At 35.8% G+C, this 20,640-nt stretch overlaps 2 protein-coding genes across 4 annotated transcripts; both read right to left on the bottom strand.

The window, feature by feature from the left end:
* Positions 1–1,938: 1,938 nt before the first annotated feature.
* On the bottom strand, positions 1,939–5,880 carry LOC114291306 (Haloacid dehalogenase-like hydrolase (HAD) superfamily protein). 2 transcript variants are annotated; one of them, XM_028235370.2, is made up of 4 exons: positions 5,085–5,880; positions 3,323–3,687; positions 2,864–3,070; positions 1,939–2,397 (listed from the first exon to the last, which is right to left on the bottom strand). In XM_028235370.2, the coding sequence occupies exons 2-4, from the start codon at positions 3,578–3,580 to the stop codon at positions 2,110–2,112; spliced, it is 753 nt and encodes a 250-aa protein (XP_028091171.1). In that variant the 5' UTR covers positions 3,581–3,687; positions 5,085–5,880; the 3' UTR covers positions 1,939–2,109. The 2 variants fall into 2 exon arrangements, with proteins under 2 accessions (XP_028091171.1, XP_028091172.1); XM_028235371.2 differs by having other exon boundaries at positions 3,323–3,682; positions 5,085–5,319.
* A 1,016-nt stretch (positions 5,881–6,896) lies between these two features.
* Positions 6,897–11,215, bottom strand: LOC114291312 (proteasome subunit alpha type-4-like). Of its 2 annotated transcripts, none has more exons than XM_028235375.2 (3): positions 10,830–11,215; positions 10,693–10,739; positions 6,897–8,104 (listed from the first exon to the last, which is right to left on the bottom strand). In XM_028235375.2, exon 3 carries the CDS (start codon positions 8,030–8,032, stop codon positions 7,355–7,357), a length of 678 nt encoding a protein of 225 aa, XP_028091176.2. In that variant the 5' UTR covers positions 8,033–8,104; positions 10,693–10,739; positions 10,830–11,215; the 3' UTR covers positions 6,897–7,354. The 2 variants fall into 2 exon arrangements, with proteins under 2 accessions (XP_028091176.2, XP_082744640.1); XM_082888514.1 differs by having other exon boundaries at positions 6,897–8,058; positions 10,830–10,960.
* Positions 11,216–20,640: the final 9,425 nt, after the last annotated feature.

The following is a 20,640-nucleotide window of genomic DNA, read 5'->3' as shown; positions in this document are numbered from 1 at the left end:
CACCTATTTTTTTAAAGACAAATATAATTGAGTCATTAATTTGATTTTTAATAGATATTCTACAGATAAAAATTTAAATAATTAACTAATCAAATTATTGAAGTATAGCCCATTATGAACGGGAAGATCCTACTGTCGTGAGGACTTGATTGAAAACATTAACATGAATAACAAAAATAATTATCACAGAAACTTGTACGGAGGTGTAGAAAAAACATTCCATCAATCTATTAATCAACATATTAAAATATAATTTTAAAAAAAAAAAATCTATTGGCTTGAATTCAACGAATAAAAGAGCATGAAAAACCTACATAATCTATTACCACTCTCTGTTCCTCAATCAAAAAAACCTAAATATTTGTAATTGTAAAAGATTGGTATCAACGGTTGCAATGACAATTAACTTCCCTTGGGACATTCAATCTTCTCAGACCCTTTGGGACTATTTTCATTCATCGCTCCCCTTCTATTCAGTACATGTTTTTTCTCTAGTAATTTTTTAAATAACACGTCCACCGTTAAATTTGTAGCATTCTTTTCTTTACCTACTTTTTCATGCTCACCTTCGTCTACATCAAAATCAGAGATAAGAGCATAAAGCTCCATCCCTATACATTGAGCCGGTGTCATTGAGAAACCTAGATCACGAATGAAATCTTCACTTGGTACCCACTTAGAAGCCATGAAAATTAAGTTCAATATTTTGTTAGAAACAGTTTTGTAACTCTCTATATGAAATATATTTAATATATAGTAGAAATCAATTTACCTACTAACACTTCCATAGGATTTGGAGATCTAATCCAAGTTGAACAGGAATTAGATTTAATCAAATTTTTTATTTTTAATTTAACCACACAAAAAAAAAAAAAAAAGGAAAAAAAAAAAAGAGTAGGACATTAGGAATTGTATTTTGTTTGGAATAGTATTGGAGAAAGATTTAATAAAAACATTTTTTGTTTGGGGTTGAATTGAGGACTCCCACTTCAAAACAAAAAGTCCTTCAACATGGTTCTTAATTACAAAAAATAAAATAAATCATCATATTATTATAAGAAAATAAATTCCATATATTTTGTAAGATTACAATGTTCCTTTAATTCGCTAGTTTAGAATTTTTTTGTCATATTTTTAATTTTTAAAAATTGAGTAATAAATTTCTATTAAAATAAATATTGTAAGATTTTGACTTGCACCCACTCAAAGTTAGGATATTTAATTTTTGATCATTTGTTTGTTTGGTATTTATCTCATCATGAATATTGTCTTTGTAAAAAATATTTCAACCAGTGTTGGATTTATTTTTAGCATCATCCAGACTTAATTTTGTTATTTTAGAGTGCGTTAAGTTTTTTATTTTTTATTTTTTAGGTGATTTTCTTGTTTGATTTTGTCTTACTTAAAAGGAATTTGTAATAAAATCTCACTTTGATCATTTTATTTTTAATTTTCATCAGTCTCATTAATAATAGATAAATGAAATAATGACATTATAAAAACTTGAAGTATAGTGCCTTAATAACAGTAGATAAACGAAAAGATGACATTATAACTTGAATTAAAATGTTAAGATTTCACTAGCCTTGTTAACATCATATAGACACTAGAATGACATTGCAATTCGACTTACGCTGTAACTGAATCATGTATTTGGATAGAATTTGAAAAAGAAAAGAAAAAGAAAAATATAAATGAAATGTAATTATATTATATTCATATTTTATCTACCTTTTCTATTTTCTTTTTCAAATCCTTACCCGAATCAATAATCCAAACACAACCTTGAAGTTGACTCTTTCAAGTGAAAATAAAAAGGCCAAAACTACATTTTAGTTGAAGTACAAAGATACTAAGTGTAATTAACCCATATGTAATTGACTTAAGCATCATATCATATGCAATTAATTTCTCATTTGCTCTAACAGACAATTGATCTTTTTAGTAACTTTCTTATTTGACTGCAAGAATGAGGAACACAAATTACAGACAGAACATCTAATGTTATGTCTTAGAATATCACAGAATGAATATCTTTCTTTTCTTTCCAACATCATCATATCAGTAAGTATTGAGCAGCATTACAGAAAATACAAGGTTATTAGCAAATCAAATTTCAGAAGCCAGCCATGCCTGTGCAGCCACAAGGTCAGGGAGAACAGGCGCGCCAGACTTCCTCCAATTATCGGCATCAGGAGTCTTAAATCTGTCCAACAACAGGGCGTGCATCCCCGAGCTCTTTGCAGGCAAATAGTCCTTGCGCATGCTGTCTCCGATGTGTAATGCCTCTTCTGGTGCAATATTTCCAGCCCTCTCCAATGCAATCTCGTAAAACCTTGGGTCCGGCTTTTCTACACCTTCAAGGCCAGAGAACAAGCCAAAATCCCACTCCAATCCCTGAATACATAAACCATGAATTTATGAATTTATGGTCACTAATGAAGCATCGACACCTTTCTAGAGGTCACGTACTGGTGTTTGACATAGGGCCGACTGTGAGTTTTTCAGAGCCTAAAGCAAACTCCCAATATGGGAATTTTCATACATACTATAAAATAAAAAAACTGTGATCAAAATAATATGCATCCATTTTATATATTTATTTATTTATTGTATTTGACAATGCCCACAAAAAGGTCTAGTTCCATATATATCTATTAAAATTTACTTAAATATGTAACAAAGTTTACTTAAATATGTAACAAAGTTTACAATAAGAAAAATGACCAAAATAATCCAAATTCTGAAGTACCAAATAAAAAGTAAACAAATTGTAAGAAAATATCACTTAAGTATCACCCTTCTCATATATCTAGCTGCAAAATTACTAATCAAATTTTCCATTATATACTTGAATATTTACCTCATTCAAACCCAACGCTGGTAGAATCACATCCTTGTACCGATACTCGGCGTTGCTAACTAACCCCACTTTGAGACCGTTCTCATGAACCCATCTTAGGAATGGTTGAGAATCTGGAAAGACTGTGTAAGGTGCAGCTGAACCGAAGGATGAGTATATGCGCCTGAATATCTTCTCAAATGTCTCCTCATCATAATCATACCCTGCCTGTCAATAAATAAGATCAATAATAATAAGAAATTTTAAGGGATTCATGAACCCCACTAACAAACCTTGTAAAATTTTATCTATTCATATGTATCCAGTGTTCAGTTCTATGATCAGTTTGTATGTTTATAGCAGAACTGAAATCGGTTTGAATGCTTCCTATAATGTGACATAATATCCAAATAATTGGGGAAAAGGTGAGAATGCAAGAAGCCACTGCCAAATAATGCATGATGAAGTAATGTATCTCACCCTGACAAAGGAGTCTCTCACACAAGTCTTCCACCACACAATGTTGGGCATTTTGGCTGCATGACCAAAACATGGATACTTCTTTGCCATGTTTGAGTATGCAAGTTTAAAGCCGTCATGAACACGTTTGTAATCAGGACAAGGCAATCCAACAGATTTGGCTGCCATGCAATAGTAGTCTCCAAGCTCCCCTTTGTAAGCAATGAGTGTACCAGTAACATCCAATGTGATACAACGTAACTTTGATAATAGAGCCATCTCTGAAGATGATTTCACTGCAGTTTCTAGGCGTACAAGTACACAAATACCACTTCGATATCACTTAATTTAGGTTCTTGAGGAGGATCACAAGCGCACTAACTGATCTGCATTTAAATATTTCAATCATCCTAGTCATAAAAATACATTGCATTTTCTGGGATAAAAGTAGAAGCCTATAATGGCACAACTGCATTTGTATTCATCTTAAAACAATTACATAAGCAACACAAACCCAAAAAAATATGCTGCACAAATCTATTGCATAGTGGTGTGAGCAGTCAAATTGACTCAACATTTTACAGTTTCAAAAAAAATCAACCTATTTCATCCAATAAGGGAAAAAGAAAAAAGGAAAAAGAGAAGGCGTAGTTTGATGGATTGAAGGTTACAAAAATATTAGGATTGAACCCTTAACTAATATCAAGTTCTGAACCCAGTCTTATTTCCAAAACCAATTAGTTCTCCCATTTCAAATTCTTAGCACTCCTTGTAATTTTGCAAAGGGCAACTTTCACTTTACCCCATTGTGGTATAGGCCGTGTGCACATCACCCCCCTCTCATTGGAAATAGTAATCCCATGTAGTTCACAAACCTAGGTCAAGTGGTAGGGCATAGGTATGCTAAAGCATTCAGTGTGCATTGCAAGACTCAGATCCTGTGGCTCAGAATGGAGGCTTTGTCGCGGAACTATGCCCCGTGTGGGTCAAAGATGCCTTAAGCCAGTTCTAAGGAGAGAGAGAGAAAGAGACCTTGCAATTGAACCCACCAAAATCAAGACATAATCCAAACAGCCTTACTACGTTATTCCAAACCCTGAAAAATTCCCTAACATTTCAAAACCAAGGGTAGTTTGATGAATGATTTACATTTCAATTGAGATGAGCCATGTAAAAATTGAGTTTCATGACAAATCTAATTATTATTTGCGTGAAAGTAACTGAGATGAGAGAGTAACACAAATTCTAGAGCTAATCCACAGAAATGTCAAACTTCAGGTATTAGAAGCTCTCATTCCCACCAAATTTGCCATTTACAAGCTGCTGACAACTAAATAAAGCATGCCCAACAGCCAAAATTGCTCATAAAACATTAAATCTAATTTAAAGAAAAAATTCATGACCTTTTTTTTGGCAAAGGTAAATCAGAAGTCAATATCAAATAGACCAATCAATCAGAAGCCAATAACATGAAATTAATTAATCTCAATACATGTGAGATCACAATGCAGAAAGTCACAAAAACAAGAAAATGGAATTTATAGAAATCTGTTCATTTCACAACAAAACTTGCAGAAGATTTAAGTAGTGAAAGAAACGGCAAAATATCAGATTGAAAGCATTTGAAAACAGACAGAGAAAGAGTGAAAAACAAAATGAGGGCTGTCTGATCAGATTCTTGCTTGAATGAAGTTGAATTCTAACAATTCCAAACAGGAGAAAAGATCAACAAAAAAAGAAAAGAAAAAAAACCCATTAAAGAAAAGAGGGATTAAGAACATACCCAGAAGCTCAAAGTGATGGGAATCTGGTTTGCATCGGCAAAATCGACATTGGAGTAGATGATGTTAGCTTGAGCTGCACATTTTATGGGGACCCAAACTCGTGTAAATCCTTCAACTTGCAGTCCCTTTCCCATTAATATTACTTGCGGATTATTGTTTGCACTGAGGTCCTTATACTTGTAATGATTCGAGTTTTTCTACCCCATTTTTCAACTTTATATTCTTTTCTGTTTTGTTTAAAAAAAAAAACTTATCTAAAACCCAATTTAAATATAAATTTGTTTATTTTAAACTAAAAACAAATAAATTAAAATTTAGTTTTAAGTATAATATAAATTATATTTTATACATTATATAGGATATAGAAGTTGGGTTTGATTTGCCTTGAGCCCTTTGCCAAAGTTTAGCCTAAATTTTAATTTGACCAAATTATTTTAGATCTATTTAATATAATATATCCCACAAATTTTAAGTGAAATACTTTTTTGCATTGAAAAAAAGTTAAACACAAGACTTGTAAAAATGATCCATAATGGAGCTACCAGCTAGCTTGTTAAAATAATGAACAAGAAATGCTAGAACTCAACAAATTTGTGTGACAAATCAAATAAACATTTTCTATAAAGAACATGACTGACAATAACACGGAAGGAACGGGGAAGAGAGAAATTCAAAGTTTATACAAGGACATAGTAGCAATAAACCAGAAGCTAAAGGGTAAAAAAGAAAAAAGAAAAATGGAAGAAAACCGTGGACCCTTTGCCTGTGGTTTCAAGAGTAGATGGGTTTGTATTGTATTACATCCTTCACTTTTTTGAAGCCCACAAAGGAGAGAGCAGTGTGGATTGCGTGGGCCCACAAATCTCGGCCCGTTTACACCTCTTCTTTCTTTCCGGTTCTGTTTTTAACGTTGTTGTCATGTGATGATGTAGCATCAACAACACACACCAAACGTCGAAGCATTCAAATTTCAAAGTCAAATCAAATCATTCCCATAAATAAATAAAATAAACATCTCGATTTTTTATGTAATTCAAAAAAAATGTTCTCAAAATATTTACCTTTTTTTTCATCTAACAAAAAAAAAAAAAATCAAAAAATTACTGAAAAAGGTTAATTCTTAAATGAGGTCCTAGGCTCTTTGGAATTCTGATATGTAGAGTCACCATTGGGATTTGGAGTTGAGTAAAAGAAAAGTGTATTGTTGAGATTTTTGTAAAATCTTGTATATATTTTTTTGGTAAGATATTTTTGAGATTGAGCATAAGAATCTGTCAACCGAATATGAAACTTCATTTTTTAAGAATCTTCTTTCCTTTCCCTGGTATACCCCTTGTGGGAGGAATTGTTTTAGTCCCAGCTCCCAGATGAGAAGAAGGAAACCCAAAGAACTTCCTATTTTTTTAATTTCTTCAGTAGGCTTGGAAAAGTCGTGGAGTGCATAAGATCCTGACAAGAGGGGCGGCTGAACTGAAGACTTTTCCCACGGCGGAGTCACCATTGACTCTATTTATTATTATTGTAAATCAATGTATCAAGATGTCGATCTTATTTTGGTTTTGTTTTAAAAGAAAACTTGTCTGGATGAAAATGTAATTGGCTTATGTATCTGTTAGACGACAATTTTTTAAGTAATTGATTTGTCCAATTTAATCTAGATTGAAAATTTAGGCTAAAGAATATTTAAAATATTGTTTTCTTTTTAGCACATTAAAAATTCAATATAAATTAAAAAATGACTCGAATAATGCCTGGGAAAATGAAGCAAAACTTGATTTTAAAGCAAAAATTCTCAAAATCATTTAAAGATAAAGCATGTTAACAGAAGAATTGGACCAAACAGATAATCCAAGAAAGCTGCAAATAAACCATAAAGGGTTTCAATACATGAATAAGAAAAGTTCACTGCTTCTAACATAAGGGCAAATTACATATACCTCCCTTGAGATTTGGCTAAATTACAGATACCCCCCTAAGGTTTCAGAAATTACATCCCGCCCCCTGAGGTTTGTATTTTCATAACAATTTGCCCCCTGAGGTTTAAATTTCATAACAAATTACCCCCTAATTTGTTATGCAAATATAGCATTCAGGGGGGAATTTGTAATTTCTCAAACCTCAGGGGGGTATTTGTAATTTAGCCAAACCTCGAGGGGGGTATATGTAATTTGCCCTAAAAATAACAATTGTATCAGATCAACACATCATATGTCTTTGTAAGATCTCAAACTAGTCGAGAAACATAGGTCTGAATCAAGAAAACAGTAATTCATGATGCCTCCGCGGCAGGTTGGGTCAACCCAAAGCTCACCAACAACTTACTAAGAGATTCCGGAGAGCTAACCTGGTACTTCACTTTCACCGAAGAGAGGGAAACCTCAGCCAGTTCAAGCTTATCCGAAGTAAGACTCGTGCTGTCCATAGTCTTACTGAGCACCTTCAGCACAAGCTGTACCGCCTCTTCTCTTGTGATATCATCCTTGTAATCCTGTTTAAGTATCGACTGCGCAGCCTGGTTGTTAGCACCGATCGCTGCAGCCTTCCAACCACCATAGTTCCCACTCGGGTCGCTCATGTAAAGCTGAAACCTGTAGTTCTTATCCCATCCTGCAAACAAAAATGATACATCAAATGGTCGAAGCCCGCCAAATTGTGTGTATCCTTGTTTGGTGTCACATAGAGATTGAACCAGCTGTTCAACTGGCATTGGTTCTTGGTAAGCATACGTGTAGCGCTGAGCTTGGACCCAGGCTGTGTTGATGACGATGTTGGCATCGGACATGATTCCAGCCACGGCACATGCAACATGGTCGTCGATCTTGTACATTTTCTCGGTGGATGTTGAGGTCTGTAGGAGTTTGGAAGTGACTATCTTTTCTCCAACCAGTACAACCCCATCTTTTGATAGTATCCCTATGGCAGTCCCAGCATTTCCAATTGCTTCCATTGCATATTCAACCTGGTACAGACGACCTTATAGAGAGAAGATTATTGTACGGCTGTCATACCTTCGAGACATCTAACATATGATAGAAGAGTGGAATCTCAATAGATTAGTCAGACAGAAAAAAAAAAAATAGTGTGTCATTGAAGATTTATTTTATAGATACAGGATAATATGGATTCCATGTACTGAATTCCATAGCAACCAAGCAGAAATGAAGGGTGGAAGAACTATTATTTAAAATGTTTTGAGAGTGTATCTAATATATTCTTTTCTTTATGATGAGAGTGCCCTCTTCTAGAGAAAATATTAGATTATCCTCTTTCAATGGAAACTTAAACTGCTTAATAAGACTATTGTATTGACCATTGAAGTAACTAAGTTTAAATTAAAGGAGGGCCTGTTTGATCAAGCTGAAATTTTTTAGCATTGAATTTCTAGTTCTGGAAAAAAATTTGAATTGAAAATTTTAAGATAAATGTCAGTTTGGAAGTGTAAAATTTTGCAGAACATGAGTACAAACATTATACGACTAATCAGAATTCATGGAAGTTATGCCACTATATTGTTTGTCATCTCATCAAAAAGAATACTCAAGCTGCCACTGTGGACATCTTTTTATGTCATCCTGCTCTCTGCAGAGTCCATCTTTTTAAGTCTACCAACAGTAGGGGAGGATGAAAGTTGGAAAGTGAGTTTATAACCAAAAACAGAGAAGTACACAAGCAAGAAAGGCGTACTTTCCATTACAAGAGAAGGAAAAACTCTACAATCATTCAAAATAAATCTAAGAGTTAATACTCAAAAACATATAAGGGAATTGTCCAAATTCTACAAATCGAAATATTAGAAGCACAAGGCTTGACTCCATGAAGCAGAGAAGATTTAATCCTAACATCATACTCCCTCTGTCCCAAAATAATGGTCCCTTTTGGGGAATTCAACTTTTTTTAGTAGTACAATTGTTGCACTTTAAAAAAATTGATTTTTCAAAATTACCCTTTTGATAGTATATTTTTTAGAAATATCAATGTCATAATTGTACTTTTTATTTTGTTTATTAATTTTAAAAAAGGGCAAAATAGAAAATTTATATTATTTTTGTACTTGATTTTTGAAGAGGGACTAATATTTTAGGACAATGGAAAATGAAATAAGGGACTAATATTTTGAGAGAGAGGGAGTATTTGATTTGTTGCAAAACTTAGGCCGGGGAGGATGAAAGTTGAAAAAAGTTAGTTGGCAAGGGCATATGTTTTAACAGATGGAAAATTAAAGGAAATAAAAGCGACTATTGAAGGATAAAAATAGAATTGGAAAACACAATTTTGTTCCATTCTTTATCATCTCCATTTTGAGATCATATACAAAGAATCCAATTGAAAATACAAAAACCAGATTTCTAGTTATTCCTTAAAGTGGCAATGATATGAATGATTTTACTAAGGAAAAAAAATGACCTTAGCAGGATGAAAAAGAGGAAGAAAAAAAGCAGAAGAAAGAAAGAAACAAAGGGGTTAAGCAACTTCTATACTGACTGAAAACACCAGGAGAAAAAAAAAATGAAAAATCTGACAAAATTATAATGATTAAACTCATAAAGCAAACTTTTAGACCTCAATTGAAGCTAATGGCTAATAAAACTTAATACCATAAGCCAATTTAGGACTGTTCGACAGGACAACTGAATACTATAAGATATGTTCCGATATGAATAAAAATCCTAATCTAGTGTTTGAAAGTTTGGTTCTTTTAAGCACATTTCTTTATCTATTTATTTATTTTGTGGACACAAACAGAAACTAGTGACAATTTTTTTAGAAATAATAATTTCGTATCATGTAATCTTAACAAATTTATTTATTTATTATAAAAAGAAGAAAATTACAACACTATCCTCTAGCAATGATCTTTACCCAACACTACCCAAAAAAAAAAAAAAACTCTCGACTACGTGGTCATGCCAATCATCGTCAATTTTCAACAAATTTAAGAGAAGATCTCAAAAGGGTTTTAAACCAAAAAAAAAAAAAAACCTATAGGGCAAATTTCACTTTAGTTACTCCCTTGTGGTTTGGCCTATGTGCACATAACTGTTGTCATTTGAAAATAAGCACATAATCCTGTGTGATTTGTAAACTGAGGTCCATTGTTAAGTCCGGTAATGGCTTAAGCAAAATAACTAAAATACCCTTGTAGATAAGTAGCTTCATTATATAAACCAGAGACATTTTTGTTATTTTTTAAGAGGCAAAATTCACTTTGCTTCATGTGTGGGGTTTATCCCAGACATTTGGAAATGAACACATAATTCATTTTAAGTCCTGGCATGTGCTTTACATGTGCTGTTAACTAGGACAAATGCCTATTGGTGTGCTCTTTGGTGCATAAACTCCAAAGTATAATATGCTTATGGAGTAACTGCACATGGAGTAAAGCACAATGGGTAAAGAAAAAAAAATCAACAAAATTCCCATAAAAAAATTTGTTTCATTTTTTTCGGGAACAAATAAAAAATTTAAATTAAAAAAATAACACCCTAGTTTCCATAATCATGTGGAATTCCAGTTAACAAACATTGAAAAGAAATACTCACATCACGCATAAATATATATAATTTCTCATCGATCTGGAGATATTATCGAAAATCATAAATGAATTACCTTTTGGATTGAAGCGAAAGAGAGATCTGGAAATAGAAGCAGAGAATCTGAGAAAACAACAAGTAGAAAATCACAAGACGTTGGATACAAAATTGAAGATACAATCGCAAATTAGAGAGAGAGAAGGATATACATACCTGGGGGAGATATGGAGAATTATCGCCAAGCAAATTTTAGAGGTGGAGTGTTTCTTGTGTGGGGGGAAAGTTACGGATTAGGATCCTCTCTAGCCATCCTTGGTCCAGCACTGTCCTGCAGTTTGAATAGGATGAAGACACGTTGGGCAGACCAGATCCAGCGATGTAGAAGAGTCCACGTCGGTGGAGGAGGCAAGGAATGTGCAGAGTGATGTCGCTTTGACCAATAATCCAAAAACTAAATGATGCAACGTCCTTTTTGGGGTAACGGAGGCCACAATTGTCAAACGACTGTTCACTCCAAGCCCTAGACTAGATCCCCAAATTTCCAATCCTCCATAGCGTCTGAAGGGCAAAATAGAGCTGCAGCGGTAGAGGGAGACCCTGCGCAGGCCAACTTACACTGAATAGCACCATGGAGACACAACTTAGGTGGAAGTTTTAGTAAGTACTTTGAATCATCATTCAATTCAACAAAAAACAAATTCAACTAACCAGCCAAGGTCTGGAATGAGGAGTTAGGGTTGCTTAGGTTGGGATGTTTTGGGAGATGACCGTCGATGGAAGAAAGAGTGCATCCCTAATCCGAACTAGGTATATGACGCTGCCAATGTGAGGGAACTACACTATAGGCGTCGGGGTTGCAGTAGTATCTTTGGCGTGGGCTGCTGGGTTTCAGGCAAAAGACCATGGCATGGGTTGGGATGAAGGAAAGGGTTTAGGGGCAGTTGGATGATTTTTTACTCCGTTATATTCATTCACCGTTAAACTTCACAAAACAAAGTTTAATCCTTTAATTTTGGTCTCTCGCCAACAACGACGACGTTCTAATAAGTTCATTTCTTATTTCCACAACGTGGCGTATCCTTTACCCTCAGATTGCTTCTTTGCCGCGCCTCACAATCTTGTTGAAAGTGCTGGACACTGCTGGAGAGAACATTGCTGGAGAGGATCCAAATCCGAAAGTTACCGACTTAATAGAATTTTTGTGTGTGTTTATCCGTCCGGAGCGGCTCAATCCGGTCTAATATGTTCTTTTTTTTTTTCTTAGGTTACATGGTTGGAGATCCAATCCAATTTACGTGCATCTCAATTAATTCTTTTTTTGTATTCATGTGGGGATTAAAAAATTTATAAAAAATTATTTTCACATAGTTTGGTCCTAGGAGTTAAATTCCAAGTAATTATGTAGACAGTATACCTACCAATTTGGTTAAGTCCCTGCTATCTAATTTTTATTAAAGCGAAAATATCTGGAAAAAATATATATATTAAAACTTTTTTGAAAACCTTAGATATAAGTTACAAAGTAATTACAAGTTATCAAATAATTTTTTTGCTTTTATGCACATTTTTCTTAAAAATTTAAAAAACATTACTAGAAAACTCAATTCCCAAACATCTCCAATGTAATAGTAACACCACATAACTTCAAATCAAGATTGCTTGAGTTGTGGGATGGCAGCCCCCCCTAAACTTCTTAAAATTAGTTAATTAATCCTGCATTATGAATTATTTTATATTACACATAGAATGACTTCCTAAATTTTTAAAAATTTATCTATTAATAATTCCTATACTGCATAAGTATTCTTGCAATGCATATAAGATGGCTCTAAACTGTTTGTTATGATTACTTTACAACAAAAATGAAAGTGTAAATTAAATTGTTCAAATTGAAACTACAAAAATTAAAATAAAGAAAGACATGTAATTTGCCCATTATTTTTTATTATTAAATTATCATAGTTCTACACCTATTTAATCATTATTTCTCTATTAAATTAAAGTGCTCCCATTATTGTTGTAGTGATAACATTACATGATTTTTTTGTTTTACATTAATATCAGTAGCAATGACAATATGTGAGTAATAGTATGGGTCGAGGACCCTACTCCCACCTCACCTCCCTGATCTATTTAGCTTTACAAGTTGACATTTTTAGCATTAAATTCTAATAATTTGGATTTATATGTAGCCCAATTGAGTAGAGAGAGAACGAAAATGAAAAATAGAATATATATAAAAAATAAATAAATAAAAGAGATTACATCCTAAACTGCAAGTTCTAACAAATATATGAGAGACAGAGAGATCTGAAAATGTTTACTGGCATTGAAATGCATTGCACAAGGGAAAGAAAAAAAGAGGGGATTTACACACAGGTATAAAGATTACATACAAGAAAGGATTTACCAACTAAAAACACTACCGTGCAAACACCAAGACCTAAGATGTAAATCTTGATGGATCGAAAGTGTTAGGTCCCTTGATTGTCAAATCCGAGTACAAAACTTTGTGTTGAACAAGTTGTAATTTTCCTGTGTTTTTGTTCTTCCCGCTCGAGCGGGACCATTGGCGCTTGAGCGGATATTGTAGTCTCTCAGTATTTTGTCAAGTCTGTAAAAATATTGGAAGGTATGATTTCGCGCTCGAGCGGATCATCAAGCGCTCGAGCGGAAATCTGTTTTGTCGCACGCAGATTTTGCTGAAGCCGCTCGAGCAGGATGTTGGGCGCTCGAGCGGAGATCGCGGACTCAGGATTCCTATTTATACCTGTCTAGGTTGTTTTTAGGACTACTTTTTCTGAGATCGTATTCAAGAGTCCTAGGGTTTTGTTTGAAGTTTTGTTCTGAGAGTTTTCCTTGATGTTTTGAGAAGAGTTTTTCAATCATGATCTAAGATACATACATCAAGGAGTTGGTTACTTTAAATTCAAGAGAGAGATCTCTTCGGTGGATTCCAAAGATTCAAGCGTAGAGTATCAAAAGGAGTTTGATTCTGTACGTAGTCGTTCATTCGACAAGTGAAGTTGTGGATTCAACTTCAGGATTGATCAGTTCCGAGACGAAGGCGTGGTGAAAGAGTTACAGAAGATTCGAAGACAAATTGACTGAGTGGGGTAATTTGTGTGTTATCTTTGTAATCTTTCTTACTTCAGTAGTGGATTGATTAATGGCGTTTCGCCCGTGGTTTTTTATTACAATTGAAGGTTCTTCAATTGTGATTTTTTCCACGTAAAAATCGTTTGTGTCGATTTATTGTTTATTCTGAAAAACAAACAATCTAAATCACTTTCGTAAGTGCTTGTTGGTTTAGATTGTGTGTTTTGGATACTTGGGATTTGGAATATTTTAATCTTGATCTAATCACGAATCACTTAAGATTTTCAATTGGTATCAGAGCAGGTCACTCTTTTTTTAAAAATATAGGAGTGTGATTTTGTGTGACTAGTGATATGGATTCTATTCGTGAAGGTAACTCGACCTATAGACCTCCTTTACTCGATGGTACAAACTATTCTTATTGGAAAGCTCGTATGAGAGCGTTTTTAAAATCCATCGATGAGAAAGTTTGGCACAGCGTAATCTATGGGTGGAGTGAACCTACTGTCATCATTGATGGTGTTGATATTTTTAAACCCCTTGATAAATGGGACACAATTGATTACCAAAACTCGAGTTGGAATAGTAAGGCTCTCAATTCCCTGTTTTGCTCCGTCACACCTGAAGAGTTTCGTCGTATCTGCACGTGTGAGGTAGCAAAAGAGGTTTGGGACATTTTGGAAACGATTCACGAAGGTACTACTTCTGTCAAAAGGTCAAAACTTCAACGTCTCACCTCCGCTTTTGAAACTCTTTTTATGCGCGATGATGAGACGTTTGATGAATTCTATGCAAAACTTAGTGATATCGTGAATTCCTGTTTCACACTCGAGGAAAAAATCCCGGAACCTAAGGTTGTTGGAAAAATTTTGAGGTCCTTACCCGAGAGGTTCCAATCAAAAGTGACAGCCATTGAGGAGGCTCAGAATGTTGATACCCTCAAGCTTGATCAATTGGTTGGAAACTTGCAGACTTATGAAGCCCACCAGATTTCAAAGAAAAAACAAAAAGAAAGTGTGGCTTTCACTAGTGCTCATGAGTCTGCAAAAACTCCGGAGACTGAATTTGATTTAGAGTCTGAGATGACGGCTATGTTTACTAAATAATTTAAAAAAATTTTGAAGAAAAAGAAGCCTAATTTCAGAGACCCTATTTCAAAAGACAAGAGTAATGATAAACCCAAAACTTTTCCACCAAAACTTGCTCCAAAAACTGAAAAGAAGATTGTAAAGGGGCAAGGGGTCAAGTGCTATGAATGTCAAGGGTTTGGTCACATTGCCCTTGAATGCCCTTCGAAAAAGAATCGAAAGAAAGTCTACACTGTGACTTGGGATGATGAAGGTGGGTCGGAGCAAGAACCCGAAGAACCTGAATCTGGAGAAGACGGGGATAGTGCTTTCATGGCATTTTGGTCCACTTTCACTCAACCTCTTCTAAAGCCAGCGGAGTTAGCTCGTGGTCAGAACCTGCATCATGCTCCTACCTTTGATGGGAGTAACTACCTGTTTTGGAAAATCAAAATGAGAGCTTTTCTGAGAGCTTTTGATCCAGAAGGCTGGCAGGCTATTGAAGAAGATACAGACAGGGCTGACAATCCGAGCAGTCAGAGAGTCCTGATCACTATTCGTGGAGCAATTTCTACTGAAGAACAGCAACGGGTTGTTCATTGCACAAAGGCTAAAGAGGCATGGGAAATTTTGAGCCAATTCCATGAAAGAGGAAATTCACCTTCACTACCATCCAGCAATCTTTCTGTCTTAGTTGCCAAACTGGATGAGGTCAAGGAGAATGAAGAGCAAAAAGAGGATGATGAAACATCTGAAGATAATGATGAGATCAATAGCGATGAACTACAACAAGCCTATGAAAAGCTGTACGAGGAATCTCTGAATTTGTCCAAAATCAACGACAAACTCTCTCTCAAGCTCAAAACATGTGAGAGTGAGAATGTCAGGCTGAAAGAAGAACTTGTAACAGTAAAGCAGAATATCGTCAAGATCTCGAGTGATAGGCAAGACTTATGTGGAAAACTTCTATCATGTGAAACTGAAAGGAATGAACTCCTAAAGGTGTATTCCACATATGAAGACAAGCTTGAAAGCCTTGAGATGTCACAAGCTACATTGGAAGAGAGAGTCTGTCAAAAAGATGAAGAACTCCGTGTTACTAGAGCCACTATTGCCATGTGGAACAAAGGTTCCAAATCTTTAGAAGACATCCTCGGGTCTCAACAAATGGGTTGTGACAAAAGCGGCTAGGCTATGGTGCAACAACTCACAAGGGACAGGCCTCCACTTCATATGACATGAAGACTCAAGCAAAGGGAAAGTTGAAGGTAGACCAGGCTGATCTCTCTCTTCATCTACCTAAAGTTGGTAAGATCAACAAAAGGGAGGTAAAACCTGTTTTTATTTGTCATCACTGTCGTAAGTATGGCCACATTCGTCCTTATTGTTTTGAATTGTTTGGTAAGGTGTCTCAAAAGGGTAGAAATTCGAAAACTTTTTGGGTTAGGAGACAACCTTATATGTCTAGGTGGAATACCAAGACTAAAAAGATTTGGGTGAGAAAAGATGATTTGACTTGTTTAGTTGTTTACACTGCTCTAAAAGCACGTGATTCACACATGTGGTATCTTGACAGTGGGTGCTCTCGTCATATGTCCGGTAACAAATCTTACTTCACCTCCCTTGAAAAATATGAAGGAGGAATTGTTACTTTTGGAGATGGCGGCACTTCTAGAGTCATTGGTAAGGGCTCTATAAGTGTTGCTGGTCTTCCTAAGCTCAAAAATGCTCTTCTTGTTGATGGTCTTAAAGCAAATCTTTTGAGCATTAGTCAAATGTGTGATTCCCATCATGAAGTATTGTTTTCAAAAAATAAATGTGAAATTTTGGATAAAAAGGGAAACACTGTCTTACATGGGGTTCGCACATCTGATAACTGCTATGGGATTGTTACTACTAATGATCTCACTTGTCACTCTGCCATCATTAGTAACATTGACCTGTGGCATCAAAGATTAGGTCACATGAATTTCAAAGACCTAACTAAGATAGCTAACAAAGAGCTTGTGAGAGGAGTACCTAAATTGGGTAAGAATTTGAGCCATGTGTGCGGACCATGTCAACTTGGAAAGCAAACCCGTGCCCCTCATAAAAAGGTGAACAGCTTTACAACCAAACATCCTCTTGAATTGGTTCACATGGATTTAATGGGTCCTACTCGCACTGAAAGCATCGGAGGTAAAATATACATTTTTTTAACTGTTGATGATTTTACTCGATTTTCATGGGTAAATTTTTTAAAGAAAAAATCTGATACGTTTGATGCTTTCCAGGCCTTAGTCTTTAAAATCCAAAATGAACAAGGTGTTTCCATTGGTCGTATCATAAGAATCCGAACCGATCATGGTCGTGAGTTTGAAAATAGTTCGTTTTCGGATTTTTGTGATACACATGGAATTAAGCATGAATTTTCTGCACCTATTACTCCACAACAAAATGGAGTTGTTGAGAGGAAGAATGGGGTTGTTCGAGAAATGGCTAGGGTCATGCTCCTTAGTAAGAAACTTCCTCCAAAGTTTTGGGCCGAAGCCCTAAATACTGCTGTTTATGTCATAAATCGCGTGTATTTAAGGCCTGGCACTTTACAAACTCCATATGAATTGTGGAAGGGATTGAAACCTAATGTAAAATACTTCAAAACTTTTGGGAGTAAGTGCTACATTTTCAAAGATAGAGAGCCTTTGAGCAAATTTGACTCCTGAAGTGATGAATGTATTTTTCTAGGGTATTCAACCACTAGTAGGGCTTTTCGAGTCTATAACCTGCGAACTTCATCTTTAATGGAATCTATCAATGTGGTTATAGATGACACAGGTGCACCTACTCCAGCAACATATGAGGATGACAATGATGAGTCTCCAATCTTGGATACTGAACCACAAAATCAAGGAGAAGCTGCGGACCAATCACAAGAAATTGTTACAGCTCCATCCTCACAGGTAAGTTCAAATCCAAAGAGTGCTCCAAGGGACATCACTCCTGTTGCTCCTGTCACCGCAAGTCTTGAGCTTAAACCATCAGCTAGGGTGAAACTGAATCATCCAGCTCAACAGGTGATTGGAAATGTCTCGGATCGAATGAAAACCCGAAGACAGATTTGGGATGAGGTATCACACATGTGTTATGTTTCATTAATTGAACCTAAGAATTTTAAAGAGGCCTTGCTAGATGATAGTTGGGTCAATGCTATGCATGAAGAATTAGGTCAATTTGAATGTAACAAAGTTTGGACTCTAGTTCCCAAACCTAGAGACATGAATGTGATAGGTACCAAGTGGATCTTTAAAAATAAATCTGATGAGAATGGTACAGTTGTTAGGAATAAAGCTAGGTTGGTTGCTCAAGGCTACACACAAGTAGAGGGTGTTGACTATGATGAGACGTTTGCCCCAGTTGCACGTCTCGAATCTATTCGTATTTTGCTTGGTGTTGCATGTTTTCTTGGCTTTAAATTGTTTCAAATGGATGTGAAAAGTGCCTTTCTGAATGGGTACTTGAGAGAAGAGGCATATGTTGAGCAACCAAAAGGGTTTGAGGACCCTAAATGTCCTAATCATGTCTACAAGTTAGACAAGGCTTTGTATGGATTGAAACAAGCCCCTCGAGCTTGGTATGATAGACTTACTACATTTCTTCTTGATAATGATTTTCAAAGGGGTAGTGTGGATAAGACTTTATTTGTGAAACATACTAAGTCTCATTCTTGTTGCTCAGATTTATGTTGATGATATTGTGTTTGGATCCACTGCTGAACATCTTGTGAAATATTTTTCGGATTGCATGACACATGAGTTTGAGATGAGCATGATGGGAGAGTTGTCTTATTTTTTGGGTCTTCAAATTAAACAGTCTCCTTCAGGTATATTTGTGTCTCAATCTAAGTATGCGAAAAATCTTGTGTCTAAGTTTGGTCTTGAGTCTGCCAAACATGCACGTACTCCCATGAGCACCAGTTTTCACCTCCCTAAAGATTTCTCTGGTATTGATGTTGATCCTATCCTTTATAGGAGTATGATAGGGAGTCTTTTGTACCTCACAGCCAGTCGTCCTGATATTACTTTCAGTGTAGGTGTTTGTGCCCGTTACCAAGCTAGTCCTAAAGAGTCTCATCTTCTTACTGTCAAACGCATCATTAAATATGTTAATAGGACATTGGGGTATGGGGTTTGGTTTTCTACTGATACTACAGCTGAGATTACTGGTTTTTCTGATGCCGACTGGACAGGGTGTGCTGATGATAGGAAAAGTACATCCAGGGGGTGTTTTTACCTTGGGAATAATCTGGTTTCCTGGCATAGTAAAAAGCAAAATGCCATCTCTCTCTCGACTGCTGAGGCTGAGTACATTGCTGCAGGGAGTTGTTGTGCACAAATGCTGTGGATGAAGCAAATGCTTCATGATTATGAGATAGAACAGAATACTCTCACTCTTTTCTGTGATAACACAAGTGCCATAAACATTTCAAAAAGTCCTGTCCAACACTCTCGCACCAAACACATTGACATACGTCATCATTTTATTCGAGAGTTAGTGGAAGAGGGCCTTGTTGTTCTTGAGCATATTCCCACTGAGCATCAAAAAGCTGATATTTTTACAAAACCCCTTGATCTTCTTCGGTTTGAGTTCCTTAGAAAGACCTTGGGTGTCATGCTCGATCACTAGAGTGTTACTTGTTTCTTGAGTAGGTGTAAGTGTTTTGCCTTATGTATGCTTGGATGTCATAATCTCATTGTCATTGATATCTGTTTTACTTGCATCTAACTTTTTATGTACACTACTCATGCTGCTTACAAGATCTCATTGTTCATTGGTCATAGCTCATTTTGAATGCCCATGCTCATTAACCTCATGATCTCATTCTGTACACATCCTTGAGATTAATTGCTGCAGGGGTTTCCACACAAGTGATCAAAGTTTTCTATGGACCACTAACAGTGTTTCTTGTACTTTTACAGTGGAATTGACCGATACTAGCATATCATGGGTGATGTTGAGTCTTTTAACCATCTACCATCTGTTTTCACTTCCACGGTTTCTCCCTCAGTTCTTTGAAGTCCGGGCATTAGGAAAAGGCTACCTCAGAGGCACCAACCAGGCCATCCTTTATGATTTCATTCTTCTCTGGTTTGGTTTCCATACTCTTGAGAGTGAATGCCACCAGTGAGTGCCCACAAGAAAGAAAATGTCAAAAAAAAAAAGAAAAAAAAAAGGGAGACTCATTAATTGAGGGGGAGCCTCCGCATTTACTCAACAAATACCCCGTGATTCTTAGTGGTTTGACTTTTCTCTGTATTGTTGAGTTACTCTTGATGGAGGTCCAGCCATCCGATCACTACTAGGATTAACTCTAGCTCAGTGACCTCTCATGGATTGCACACACACATTTTTTTTTGTGAGCTCTCATGTTGGATTTTGAGTTATCCATTCTCCTGTAGCTTATGATCATTGATTCTATTTTATCTGCTTTGCTCATGATTTCCAGTGTCATTTTTTTTTCTAACATTGCAAGTTTACGGAATTCATGAATTGCAGATTATTACATCTTCGTCGTCAATGTTAGCTAAATGTGATCATCTACTTTTGTCCCAGGTCTCTCTTCTAGACATTGAGTTTCTTGTTTTATTTAAAAAAAAAAATGTGTGGTTTTTTTACCCCGCTCGAGCGGATATTTCCACGCTCAAGCGTGTTTTTGCGCCTTGCAGTAATTTGCTCTTTGCTTTACAGTTCTGAGAGAGGTATTTTTGCGCTCGAGCGTCCTTATTCGAGCTCGAGCGGGTGTCAGTTTGCCTTGACTCACGCTCGAGCGTTACTACATACGCTCGAGCGGACCTATTTTGTATAAAACTCCCTCCCTCGAC

Source organism: Camellia sinensis, chromosome 9 (genome assembly GCF_055761805.1).
Source record: "Camellia sinensis isolate YWXY chromosome 9, ASM5576180v1, whole genome shotgun sequence".
NCBI classification, from domain to species: Eukaryota; Viridiplantae; Streptophyta; class Magnoliopsida; order Ericales; family Theaceae; genus Camellia; species Camellia sinensis.
The sequence above is the reverse complement of the archived record's forward strand: the minus strand, read 5'-3'. Positions and strand labels throughout refer to the sequence as shown.